General features: G+C 36.1%; 1 protein-coding gene across 2 annotated transcripts; it reads left to right on the forward strand.

Moving 5' to 3' along the window:
* The first annotated feature begins 1,333 nt into the window (after window positions 1-1,333).
* LOC127958740 (sodium/potassium-transporting ATPase subunit beta-2-like) lies at window positions 1,334-14,431 on the forward strand. Of its 2 annotated transcripts, XM_052557699.1 has the most exons (8): window positions 1,337-1,733; window positions 8,313-8,441; window positions 8,594-8,698; window positions 8,822-9,027; window positions 9,409-9,468; window positions 10,290-10,316; window positions 10,660-10,755; window positions 11,089-14,431. In XM_052557699.1, exons 1-8 carry the CDS (start codon window positions 1,643-1,645, stop codon window positions 11,254-11,256), a joined length of 882 nt encoding a protein of 293 aa, XP_052413659.1. In that variant the 5' UTR covers window positions 1,337-1,642; the 3' UTR covers window positions 11,257-14,431. The 2 variants fall into 2 exon arrangements, with proteins under 2 accessions (XP_052413660.1, XP_052413659.1); XM_052557700.1 differs by lacking the exon at window positions 10,290-10,316 and having other exon boundaries at window positions 1,334-1,733.
* The last annotated feature ends 179 nt before the right edge of the window (window positions 14,432-14,610 follow it).

Genomic DNA, 14,610 nt, shown 5'->3' on the forward strand with positions numbered 1-14,610 from the left:
TGTCAGCATCATGAACACAGGGAGCTGTAACAACAGTGTGTTGCTGAATTGTGTTGACTGATTTGCTCTTCAATGATGTCCTGTGTCACAGATGAAGCTCTTGTACAAGTTCTCTCTTCCTACAGGTCTTCTATATTGTTGGCTCTAACCTGTCATTGATCTTGAACATCATTACAGACATTATTTATCTGGTGTCATGTGACAGATTTATCAAGTAGTACCAGTCATTGAAACTTTTACAGGTCTGAAGTAAAAATTGAAGTTTAAGAGGAATACTGGTTCTGTAACAGCTGGAGTTATGCTTAAGGGAGGATCGGGAGGATCTGTTCAGAGCATCAGAAATATAAATTATATGGTTATTTAGATAAAAAAAAAAAAAAAAATAGACTGCTTGGCACATGCCAGCAGTTTCATTTGATGAAGCTTAATTTTGCACTGTAAAATCTGTAAAATTTTTGTAAAATCCGTAAAATTTAAATTCATATTTAATTTAGTATTATTTAGTTATATACTTAGCATAATTAAGTCTAATTATTTAATGCAAATTCCTTGACTGAACTTAAAATGTCAAGTTGCCATTAATCTGCAGTCATTAAAAAAAATACCCATCTATATTAAGTGATTCTTGACATTCTTGATAATCATAAGAATATAATAAAATCAACAGCATTGCCAATAAAACTGCTAGGTAGCCAAACAGTCTAGCCACATTAATTAATTATGCCCAAATACCAATGAAACAAATTATTTTTTGTGTAAATCTGTCTGAACTAAATGAATGCATTAATCCAACTCACCTGTAATGCTTGTTGAAGATCAGCCTATGTATCTTGTAACAGGAAAAACAGCGTCAAGATACATTACCTGTTTGGTTTACATAAGCTGTAATACAACAATCAAGTAGATTTTATTTTAAGTATTATTTGCTTGATCCGAGATTGTTTTTACAGTGCATTTTACCATCTGAGGCCAGTGGGAATCTTTGCACGGAACGACACAGAACGGAAACACCACGCACTTCCTGAGAGACGTTTTCCCTGACTTCACCTGAGACTTCCCAGAGACTTCTTCTTGGCAACGGCCTCATGAGATGCTGACAGATGAGCCCAAAAGTCTCTTCCATCACAGGCTTTAAAGATGTGCCATTTTGCTGTGGAAGACGGGCCAAAGTGCGCAGTATAGCGATGCTATTGGCTAAGAAGTGACTTGAGTTTTGCTAAAGGAGGGACTTTTTCGGGGTGGGGGTGATAGGGGCTGAGCAGGCAGAGATGGTTTTACTGCAGTATCGACACATTAGTGTTGCACTGCTCTCTCTCTCTCTCTCTCTCTCTCTCTCTCTCTCGCTCTGTCTCTCTGCGGAATGCGCACTACACTTGTGAGTGGGCAGAAAGCCGGGCGTCACAGAGAAATCGAGGTCTCCTCTCGCTCAGTCCTTGCTTGAGTGCTCAGGTTTCGGCAGAGTGCCTTGAGAATCGCTTTTACCCAGTTTTTCATTTTAAAAAGCTTTCTATTGAGACCTTAAAGATCGTTTGAACCCTTTCTCCACACTATTCAAGGGTTGAATAGCTTTTTATTACTCTCAAAGAGAGTGTTAGCCCCGAGGCGTTGACTCTGTGAGTGCACATTTATTTCGTCCAGGAAAATGGCAAAGGATGATAAGAAGAACGCGTGGAAGGAGTTCTTCTGGAACCCGAGAACGCGCGAGTTCTGCGGGAGGACCGCGAGCAGTTGGGGTAAGTCTTGCACAGCATCGACAGGATTTCACGCATGCACAAATGCTAATAATTGTGCCATTATTTTGCAGTTAAAATAAATACTGCGCTGCAGTAGTTCGCGAGTCTCACTCTATCAGTGCAGAGAAGTTCACTTGAGAGACGGATCGCTGTCCAAGGTGCTGAAACTCCAGTTAGTGCGGCTGTAGTGCGTCACATGCGTTTGCTTTTCTCTGCCGCGTGTTTACGCAGCTGTAAAACTTAATGCATAATGTGATTATCTTTGTCAAATCCAGAAATCTTATGTCTATTGACACATCCAGATAACTGATTATTGCGTTACGATGGACTTTGCGGGAAGAAATGTTAAATGCGCCGCATCAGACAATGAATAGCGTGGAGAAATGTGATGCGTCGAATACCTGCAAAACTACACAATGCGCTTCAAGTAGAACGTCTGAACAGAGGCGGCCACACATCAGTATTCCCTGCACCATTTTCTGTAAAGAAGAGCCGCAATTTTAACTGCATAGAATGCTGAAATGCTGTAGTAAAAAAATAATAAAAAAATACAATGTTTTAATTCATGTATTGTAAAATATAGTATAAGTTATGTTTTTGTTCAAAGTACGAGACACTTTTTAATTAATAGAGAAATTTTGAAAATTCCTTGCTCAAAATTTTCTTGCTTTTCGTAGTAGTTGCTCTCTGTTGTATTCTGCCTTATTTAATTAGTGTTTACCATGACAGCTGCTAGAGAGGCCAATTTTGATCAGCTATAAGCCCCAGTGGGCCATCTGCATCATCTTTGCCTTTCATCACAGCAAACTCATTTTAAGAGTTCACATAGGCCCATATATTAACATATAATTGAATAACAACCAGAAGCTGTATCAAATATAATAATAACACAGTCACCAACACCTACTCTGTGCAACATCATTTTACTTTTCTACTTGTATTTTTTATTTCTTTTTACAGTCAAGTGTCAAATTGTACATTCTGCCATTTGGTTAAAATCTGTTTGAACGTTCCAAGTAATCTAGTAAATAATCTGGCTTTTATAATTGCGTAAGATCTTTCTAACAATAGAAGTTAACCACTAAACACCTTTATCCCTGTGTATATTGTTACAAATAGTCTTTTGCAGTGACATTGAGATGATTTAATCTAGCCGAGGGCCATTTTGAGTGTGTGCGTGGGGGTTTGTGAATTAGTGTAAGATGTAATCCTTTGCTAATAGGCTCATTGGTTGCCTTGGTGAGGCTATCATTTGGACACATGGCCTATTCAACTTTAGATTTAGATTCATTCTGAAACTGAACATGTCTTTTAATCAGGGTGTGATGGCATTAAAACTGCAGTACTCCAAAATTGCCCCTCGGGCATCTATAACTCAGCTGTCAATGCTTTGGGATAGTTAAAGAGAGAGAGAGAGAGAGAGAGAGAGAGAGAGAGAGAGAGAGAGAGAGAGAGAGAGAGAGAAATGCTAGATCACTGCCCTCAAGACTTCAATGTATGCCAGCATTTTTTGCTCTAAGGGATCTCAGTGTGTTGCACCTCATTGAGAGAGAGAGAGTGTGTGTGTGTGTGATGCTCTGAGGACTAGCTGCCTAGTTAAGTCAGCGTGCTCTCTAAGACTCCTTAATTAGTCTATTTTTGTCTGTGCCCAAACCAGAGTGAACCTGGGTATGCTTAGATTCTTTAACAAAGTACATCCTCATTATAGAGCTTAATAGTGACCTATGGAGGACGGTGGAAGCTGCAGCTACATTTATACAGCTGTTTCTCTTATTGAAACATATCCAGGGTTGCTTTGAGAAGCCCTGGAGCACAGAGGGGTTAATAGTATCAGATAAAAGCATTTAAAGCTGATTTGACTACAGCCCTCTGCTCTGGAGAGTCATAAACAGCCTGTGTCTCATCTTGTTGTTAAACATCACTCTTGTACAGGCGATAATTGAATCTCTAAACCACTCCTGAGACTTATAGCTCATACTGCAGTATTTGAGAGCAGAAGACCTAAAAACTCTGTTCAAAGCAGGATGAGGCTTCCTGGAAACAAGCACGCAGAAAAGGTTTCTAGTTCAAAAGATTCCTATACTTTTTTTTTTCATCAGCTAAAGCACTTTGACATAAAATATTTACATGAAGTACTCCCTGAGACATTAAGTTATTTTTTTTAAAGGAATTAATAACATATTTGCATGTTCACAGTTCTCTGATGATATGCAAGTAAACAAATAGAATTTAATCTTTTTTAGTAAATATAATAAATTATTTACTTTTTATTAACATTTTTACACCCTGCAGTTCTCCGATCTGAAAAATCTGGTTCTAGCTGGATGTTAGACTGCTTTGGAAGATCCTCTTTTTGAATGTAGTCTTCTTGTTCAAATGTATATTGTCCCATTCACTTTACAGCTAAACGCATCATAAATAAGCATGCGATGAAATGTCGTTTTGAATTGAAATTATGTAATTTGACCTTTTGCTTATTTCCACTATGAAAAATAGTAAGTTACAAGGTACAAAACAATTGACACAATAATGCTAACACAGCAACATTGTTATAGTGTCATTAATATGAAGGTCTTCTGAAAGTGGTGCCAGTTTCAGTTTTGGTCTGATAATAAATATTCATATCAAGTAAGTTATCTGCAATTGTATCCCTGAGAACCATTTTTAATTTGTATTTATTTATTCATCTATAATTGATTAACTGTTATGTTTGTTAGTCTAAAGTATTTAGGTTGGTTCAGTGTTGATAAATAAATCTGACTTGAATAAAATCAATTAAAAAGTAATTAATAGTAACAGTTTAGATTGATCAGTTCTATAATTACGATCTGTTTATGTGCACCCAGTATACCCAGTTATTTCTGCCAAATAACAGGAAATTGATATTCAGAGATATCTCCCTTTGTCTACATCACAGGTGTGAGTTCCTCTGAAGTGTTTGATAGCATGGTGGTCTGGTGGGTTTGATGGATTTAGGAACTGATGAAGCCGAAAGGATGTGGGCAGATCTAAAGAGACTGTTTTGTGGGGTTCATGTCTATATTAATGAACGTGAACATGCAAATAGCAGATCACAGTGGCATCTTCTGCTTCTCTCTTTCAGGTTGTGTTCAAATTAGAGGGTTGAAAGAGGGAGGGTGACTTTCATCATGATAGAGTATCAGTCCCACCATGTGCAGTATTCGCCACACACAAACTCACAGATCCAGCACAGCTGATCAGGATGTACCACATTTTAACCTCATAACCAAGTTAAGCAAGTACTGTTTGATAATACAGGTATTTGGTATCCTGAGAGACGGCGGTTATTTTGAGGCTGTCCTGCTGCGAGATTAAGTAGTGCTTAATGATGTGAACATTTGGTCTTTGCTCACTTTCTCTCTTGCACATGCATTGCATCCTTTTTCACTCTTTCCAGGCATATTAACACACACTGCTGTGTAATTCTATCCTGTAGCGTAACCTCACATTGCAGTACTGTTATTGATCAGTGAAAGCATGTCTGTGCGGGGACCTCCAGGATGCAGCGGGGGGGACAGAGTTCCCTCCTCCCTTCATCCTGGATAAACCTGATTGATTGTCCCCAGGGGCCTTGCTGCTTGAAGCTCAGGTGTCCTGTATTTTAATAAGTTCTACTCAGGCATACACTCTCCTGCTGTGCACCACAACTTACATACATACAGTCACCTTCAGCACTCAGCATTCTCTATGAAATAGCAACCCTAAATTATTTACATGTTTGGAAGTACATTCTTATTACAGGGGCAAATGGATGAGTTACTGAATCTTTGCTTTTTCCCTGAAAGTATTCAGATGATTAACATAAATTAAAGGAGTTCAAGTCCAGCAATGTCCTTCATGCTATAAAACACTACGTTTCAAATAAATGTTGTTCTTTTAAACCTCGTTCATCGAAGAGTCATGGTTTACACAAAAAAATTTTAGTAGCACAAATGTTTTCAACATTGACAAAATTAAGAGATTAAAATCAGCATATTCATTTAGAATGTAACTTATTTCTGTGATGGCAAAGCTTAATTTTCAGCAGCCATTATTCCAATCTTCGGTGTCACATGATCTTTCAGATATCAAAAAAGTTGAAATAGAAAGTAGCTACTTTAAATGTAAATAATATTGTTCAGTATTACTGTTTTTACAATATTTTGATCAAATCAATGCACTTTTGGAATAAAAGAGCGGTAGTGTGTATAATCTTTTATCTTATAACAATTTTATAAATTACTTGATTTTTTTTCCTTTTTTTATATCACGATTTTTTCATAATTCTTTGTCATGTTGGTTTTGCTATTTTGCTTTTTGTCTGAGCATTGCAGTGAAAACAATTTCCCTATTATAATGACAAACCTTTCAAGGTAACAAAATATAAAAAAGAATGGCTGATATTTAGGCCAAAGTGGGCGAGGATAAAAAATCTTTGTCATTATTTTATCTTTGTTATTAAAAAATGAGTACAAAGATACACATTACAAATATACATAATATACAAATAAAACAAACAATGTTTTATTTTCAGGTACAATAGGTGTATTTAACAGGAGCATTTAAGAAATTGATTTAACAAAAATGAAAATAAAACACTATATAGTGTATATATTGATTCCTATTAAAGATGATTTTTCTCTTTGTGTTTTGGTGTTTTATTAACATTAAATAATAATTCACCTAAAAAAAAATTATCTTATCTTTCTGTCAATTCTTTCATAGTGTTTTATTTGTATGCCATACGTTTCTCACTCAGGAGTAGTTTTAAACCTGAATGAGTTTCTTTCTTCCGCTGAACATAAATGCTATTTTGAAAAATGTGGAAAACCAAACCGTTGCTGGTCCAGAGCGACTTGCATATTATCTTTTCCTTCAATATGGACCAGAAACTGTTTGGTTACCCTCATTATTCAAATTATCCTATTTTGTGTTCAGCACAAGAAAGAAATGAATATAGGTTTGGGACAACGTGTGAGTTAGTAAATGACAGAAAATATCTTTTTTGGGGGGGAGTGGGGTGGGGGGTGAACGATCCCTTTAAAGACAGTCGGCAGCATGTTTAATACTGTCCCTTTAAGACCTGCATGCATCTAATTTACATAGGTATCCGTGTTTCTCTCAACTGTTTACTTTCATTTTACACATAAACTGAGTCTATATGTAAACTTTGTACTTTCTGACAGTATCAGTTAAAAAAGGATAACTTATTCAGTAACCCGGCGCAGTTTGACAGCCTTTGGTGCGCGCGCTTCGGGTGTACGCGCTTAGAAAAAGTGCTCGTCAGAAACATTTATCCCGTAAATTAAAAGATTTTAAAGCACATCCAAATAATGTACTTTTGTGACTGCCAATAACTACTGACATAATTCTGTAATTCTTCTACTTATGATAAATATCAACTCATTAGTCTGTATAAAGATCTATTAGTGCAGTTGTGTATTTGATAATCTAGACTATAATTATTATTTTATTTGGGGGTGTTTACATGAATGTATGTACAGACATACCATAGGCTACTCTGGTGTTACTAAACCAAATATTCCCTGAAAATCCCCCTTTGACTTAATCTGCCCTCTTCTCCTTCTGTCACCTCCCTCCCCCTTTTTACCCCTCTTAACCCACATCTGCCCTGCAGTAATTCAGTTTTGTCAAAGACTAGAAATTTACCAGACAGGATTACCCGACTTCAGGTAAAAGGGACATTAGTGTGTAAAAGTATGAATGTGTGTTAGAAAGAGTTGCAGTAAATGTGTACAGTAAATGTATGAATGAGGAGAGAAGATCCGGGCGTTCTGGTGAGAATTTAAGAGGATTAGACCTACTAGTCTTGAGTCTGTTCACAGTTACATCAGCAGAAGGTGAGCGAGGAGCGAGGGGGAGACAGACAGAGAGAGAGAGAGAGAGAGAGAGAGAGAGAGAGAGAGCAAAAGATAGTCATAAATGGTTATTTTGGGTATATGGTCACAGTATTATGCAAGTCCTATTACAAACACTCCCTGCAAACATGTTTTTATAAAAGTACATAAAGTGTAGGAGGAGCTACAATGAAGGAAAACATGTTTTGTTCTATAACACCAGAACCGTATGTTACAGACTCAAGTCACAAATATATCTAATTTCATTTATATCAAGAACAAAAACATACTTTTGTGAACTACTCCTAGACTTATACATTTTTATCACTTATTACTTGGTACATTAATGTAAGGGCTTGCTCTAAGAATAAATTACCAATTTGGAAGAATTTGGCCACTTGGTGGCACTGTCACAGAATTTTTTTTTTACCATTAGTCCTGTGCACATTTAGTCTATCTGACATCAAAAATGCTTAATGTCATGCAAAATGCCATTTATTGCTGCATGCAGATGCATTTATTAATTTAAATTAATATTCATTGTTATTATTATTATTAAAATCATTTAAACAAGAATCCATTAAAACAAGTATATTTTGATGCTAATTACGCTAGATTTTAGTGGCATATTACAGTTAACATTTATGGAGAGGTTTCCAAAAGCTTGAGTATACATGTATTTGTATAGAGTTTGGACTTGAATGTTTGTGTGTCCTTTCAGGTCTGATCCTGTTGTTTTATCTGGCATTCTACATTTTCCTGGCTGGATTATTTGCTCTCACCATGTACGTAATGCTGCAGACGCTCGATGACTACAGACCAACATACCAAGATAGACTTTCAACTCCAGGTACACCCCAATGTCACCCCTTACAGATACCTTTTGCCATTTATTAACTGTATTTATTGATATTTGTCACATTATTTGAACCTTTTGATGCTGAATGTAAACATATACTCTCACAGTCTCTGTATTTTCCCATTTTCTTATTTGTTTTGCAGGGATGATGATCAGACCTAAAGGAGACCAGCTGGAGATCGCTTACACCGTGGAGCACACAGAGACCTGGGAAAGATACGTCCAAGCCCTCAATAACTTCCTCTCACGTGAGTGCCATGCAAATAACCTTATCTGTATTACGCAGAACCTGCTGCAATCATTTTGCTATTGAAATCCTGCGTGCTACTTTAGTTGACAGAAGGTCTTGTCCTGTTGCTTCTTGTATGCAGCCTACAACGGCACACTCCAGGCCCAAAAGAATTATGAATGTAAACCGGATAAGTACTTCATCCAGGAGGACAGTGGCAACTTGAAAAACTTCCCAAAGCGTTCCTGCCAGTTCAATCGCACCATATTGGAGAATTGCTCTGGGATCGCAGATAATTACTATGGTTACAAAGATGGCAAGCCCTGCATTATCATCAAGTTTAACCGTGTAAGATGTGAAATAGAAAGTATGTGTGAAGCAAATGTTTGTTACAGAAACACGTGCAGCATTATCTAAAAAAAGCCAGATTACAGTTTATTATGCAAAGAATCAGTTATTGTTGAGAAACAACTAAATATATAATAGAAAAAATATATATGCATGATTTGATTTTACGTCATTGAATCCCCAGAGTTTTATCATCTTGAAGACTTTGACCTGGAACCACAGAATCAGCAGCGGCCTGAATGTTTATAATTAATAATTCATCAGAGTTACTTAGTTTTCTAATGAGACTCAACTTGACCTGTCTCTTCCCTTTGGTTTTCATCTTTTTCTCCCTCTCTCATTTCAATCTCAAATCCTTCTTTCTCTGCGTTTCTTCATCAGGTGATTGGTCTTTTGCCTGCTGAGGAAGGGCAGCCTCTTTATGTTACATGTGGTGCTAAGGTAAGGTCTCTCACTCTCCTTATCCTTCAGTCTTTTAAAAAAGGGATTGTTTTCAGATTAAATTTACATAAGCCGTTCAACAAGGTCACCAGATTAAACTGGCCAGAAATCAGAACTGTAGCCGGCTTTATAGAAAAACTGCCATGACAGACGATACAGTATGCTGCTGATTCACATGCAAAAATTAACAAACAGAAATGAGCAAAAGTAAAGAAACAGTTGTGTATTTCCCATTAATTTAAATGTCTGAATGTATTCATCCTTTAGTCATGCAAGGTTCAGTCTGAACTGTTTTCATATTTCTATTTTACATCATTATACCACTTCAACTTTTATTTCTGTTAGCCGCCAAGTCATCATTTCTTTTTTTTATCTAATATTTATTTTTATATTTTACTTAAGATTTCTTTCAATTTGATATTTTAGTGGTTTAAGTTAACAATAACAACACTGTTGCTTGTTTGTATTCTCATACTGTAGGTCAGTTCCCTCACTCGAAGCAAACTTTGATCTATATTGCATTAGAGAGGAAGTTCTCTTCCCCAAGCTTTCTCAGTAGTGTGTGCCCTCTGAATCACTGTCAATCATGAACCTTTGATTGCAATGTCCTCACCCAATTTTAAAATATCACACCTTTTTGTTTCTCTCTCTCTCTTTCTCAGCATAGACCCATCATACCTGTTGTCATATAATTGTCTTTTCAGTTTATTATGTGTTGTTTACACCATTGCTCATCATCTCTGTTTATGTTCCATGTAGTTGATTTGTTTTTGTTTTTTTTTGTCTGTGTCTCACCTGTTCTCCCTCTCCATTCATGTCAGAAATACAAAGTTGGGAAAGATGAGTGGGTAAGAATAATAGAAAGAATGAAGAATAATCATTTTGACATAGGCAGAGAATTCATGATGAGCATTACATCTTTGACGTTCTGCAGTGAGCAACAAATCTGAATCCAAAATGGCCAGTCTTTATTTGAAATCTTTAATTACACTTAAAAACAGCAACGGGTAAAATGATTATTCATACAGTCAGATCATATGCTAGATAATTCCAGCATAAGATCAGTTCAAAGGTAGGTTACTCTGTTCGTGTTTAATTCAGTAACAGTGGTATTAGAACAGGTCGATACCTTCAGATTAAATACTGAGATGAACTCATAATATCTCCCTCCCTCCCTCCCTCCCTCTGTAGGCAGATGACACAGATAAACTTGGTGAACTGGAGTACTATCCCCCAAATGGCACCTTTGACCTTATGTACTACCCATACTATGGCAAGAAAGCCCAGGTACAACACACACACACACACACTTGGAGAATATACTGTACATGTGTAAAATGAACATTTGCACTCTGTTTTCTAAATGCATATTATTGATCTTATTGTAAATGTTTAATCTATGCATATATTTTATTCTAATTTTTTTTTAAGTATAATTTTTAATTATTAATCTGAGTGGCATAACTGACTTCTCTCTTGTGATGCATGCTGGATTCTTTAAGAATTTAGCCCATTTAACCCATTAAAGATCGCATTCAGATCTGGCTCTATCCAATCAACAACTGATGAATAGAACCAAGTCAAAACCCTTTTCTGACAAATCTGTTTCTTCTGCTGCAGGTGAACTACTCTCAGCCTCTAGTGGCCGTTAAGTTCCTCAACATCACCAAGAATGAGGACGTCAATGTGGAGTGCAAAATCAACGCTAACAACATCCCTGAGGGAAGTGAACGAGACAAGTTTGCTGGACGCATTTCCTTCAAACTGAGGATCAACTCCAAAGATTAAACAAGCGAAAGTGTGTTCCATTTCTTTTACACACAGTCACACACACACACACACATACACAAGTCCTCCCCATCTAAAAGAGTGTAGGATTATGCACAGAAGGCACAGCTAGATAAACCCATAAAATACTTCAGCATTTCAAGAGTATTTGAGTTAGCAATGAAGTGTGTGTACATCAGTGTCTGTGTGTGTGTGTTTGCATGTGTGAGCTGAGGTACACTCTTAAAAATTAAGGTGCTTAAAAGGTTCTTTACAGCGATGCCATAGAAGAACCATTTTTGGTTCCACAAAGAAGCATTCAGTCAAAGGTTATTTAAAAATATCATCTCTTTCTAAACTTTTTATAATCTGAAGAACTTTTTTTTTTGCCACAAAGAACCTTTTGTGAAACAGAACGGTTTTTCAGATGTTATAGGTTCTTTATGGAACCACTTAGACAAAAAAAAGGTTCTTCTATGGCATCGTGAAGCACATTTTTAAGATTGTATCACAGTATTTATTTTCTGAAACACACAATTTGAATTGCATGTTCAGCTATCAGAGCTATTTATTAAAAATAATATATTCTATTAAAACAATATTGAGAAAGGGATTGTCATTTAAAAAGAGAGAGAGAAATTCCTAATAAATATGCCGTTTTCTTCCCTCAGTATCTGTATTAATTTAGCAGAAATTATTATACTTTTAAAGCAGGTATCTATAAACTAATGTGGCACGATCTCATGTGTGTTTGGAGCATCTCTTGACTGCTGGGATTTAAAAAATAATTTTTTTGCATGTGTGTATCAGTTCTGAAGAGCGGTATTGAAACCTCTCCTCTGTCTGATATGTGGCTTTGTAATTGAAGAGGATATTAGCAAAACTAACATGTAGCTAATGCTGTGCATGATGAACATCCTCTCCAGCACAACACAAGAAAACTGATACATTTCTGCATTCCTATTAGTTTTGACACAGCCTAGACTTTCATGATGAAGTCTGTCACATTTCATTTATCATGAGGTGTGTCTAAGTTTGTTTATATGTAAAAGCAGTATTACTATTATTATTATTATTTTATTTGTTTTTGGTTTTTTGTATGTGTAATCCAATTGGTCTCACATGGTGAGGGGATATGATGTTTTGTATTGATTTGCATCGACTCAGAGGATGACAGCTTAAAGGATGTCCAAAAAGGATGTCAAAAGATAGATAGAAAAAGTATGTTTGACATGTGTGTGAGAGAATATGTGTGGATTCCTGCATGTATGTTTGGATTTGATTTATGTTAATCTTTGCGCACATTTAAAATATTTTTTGGATTTTGTTGTAAGTGACTCTGAGCATAACCATACAGAGAGAGAGAGGCTCTAAGAGCAGAAACAGCAGGCTTGAACTGAATCCATCCCAGTCCTTACCCTGCATGAGTCAATAAAACTAAAGACGTGGTCACCAACCTCATTTCTCATTCTCTTTTTTTTTCTTTAAACACCTAAACTCACTCTCTGAGTAAATACACCTCATGCTCCATTCTGAGAAGGGTCTTGTGGAGAGATCATGTACACTCTTTCATTTAAATGACAAGTGTGTACACTTCCTCTAATGCCCTAATCCTTTAATCTTACTCTCATAAATAGATATGATGCTTTACACCAACATTTCCTCAAAAGCATCTATCTATCTGTATATCTATCTATCTATATATTGAGTCAGCTCTTTTACTGAAAAATATTCAGTGACAAAACATTTCTTCACATTTGATCACTTTCACGTGTGTGGGAAGTTGTGGCCTAATGGTTAGAGAGTTTGACACCTAACCCTAAGGTTGTGGGTTTGAGTCTTGGGCTGGCAATACCCAAGGCACTGGACCCCCAACTGCTCCCTGGGTCCTGCAGCACAAATGGCTGCCCACTGCTCTGGATGTATGTGTGTGTGTTCACTGTGTGTGTGTGTGCGCTTTGGGTTGGTCAAATAGAGAGCACAAATTCTGAGTATGGGTCACAATACTTGGCTGTATGTCATGTCACTTTCATGTGCATCTGTGTTGACATATGTATATTGCATATTTTATGTTTGTGCATGGTAAGGTTGTTATCTTACTCAGCAGAGAAAGCTTCAAATCAACAAAATGAAGTATTCATTTACCTCAGGTCCCAGATCATACATCATTAACTTGACCCTGAACTAGTAGAAAAAAAAAGTTTGTAACACCATGCACAAATAATAATAATAATAATAATAATAATAATAATAAGTGACATTTTTGGCGCATGCTGGCTTTGAGACAATGTTTTTGTAAACAGGGCCCCTAGTGTAACAGTTGTGCTGTGCCTCTCTTACGCCACCAACTGTTTCTACTGAAGTACACAATATATAGTGCACAAGCATATGTTTTATTATACAAGAATCTTCTTAAAAGCAATATATTTATATTTTGAGCCCCTTTGATGTATAAAGAAAAGTTACATGCTATATGTGTATTTTTCTTTAGATTGGCTGATCATGAAGGTAAACATTTATTGCAATATTTAAATAAGTTTATAGATGAGAAAGGCAATATGGATTTTAAAATCACATGAAATATAAAATAGATCCTATATTTTCAAAGAACCTATATTTCTATTTTTGTTGATCATTTATGACTAAAAGCATGTGACAGCTGGGGTATGTGGCTCGATATGAAGCTTTGCAGTGCTTATTATAAAATACAAGGAGGTCAGAAGACTTAATCTGCCCAAGAATGTAATAAATCTTAAACACTAATCTGGACCTCTTTGTAGTTTATGAAATACCAAAATGTATACAACTTTTATGTTTCATAAAACTAGCATTGACAATGCAATATCTGTTTAAATAAGTCTATTGTGAACATTAACCAACAGAACTTTTGAGATGAAAAGTCATTTACCTAATGTATATGTATACATTAAATGTTGTGGTTTAGATGTGTTTGAACAGATGGAGTCGGCTGTGTGTCACCACCTCAACAACATCACAGAACAAAAAACACTGTTCATTTAATATGGCTGAATGTTAACACAACACTGGACCTTGTGCAAACTGTGCTCAAATATTTGATGAACAATGACAACCTGACATTATATTGACTAGTTATGTTAAACACCTTATTCTGTATTTGTTCATAGGCCTAAATGAATGTATTGAAATAACAAACCTAATAAAATGAACAACAATGCCCTGTCTCCTCTTCATCAATATAATCTGCATTATAATTTCCAGAATTATAACGTAGAATTGCAGAAGATAAAGAACAAGGATACAGGTTTAAACTGTCACCGTCTCTCTCAAACATATACAAACAAAGAGACACGTATATGTTTACACACACTTTCCGGTTATTACCATCACGTGTAA

The sequence above is a fragment of the Carassius gibelio genome, chromosome B5, assembly GCF_023724105.1.
Source record: "Carassius gibelio isolate Cgi1373 ecotype wild population from Czech Republic chromosome B5, carGib1.2-hapl.c, whole genome shotgun sequence".
Classification (NCBI taxonomy): domain Eukaryota; kingdom Metazoa; phylum Chordata; class Actinopteri; order Cypriniformes; family Cyprinidae; genus Carassius; species Carassius gibelio.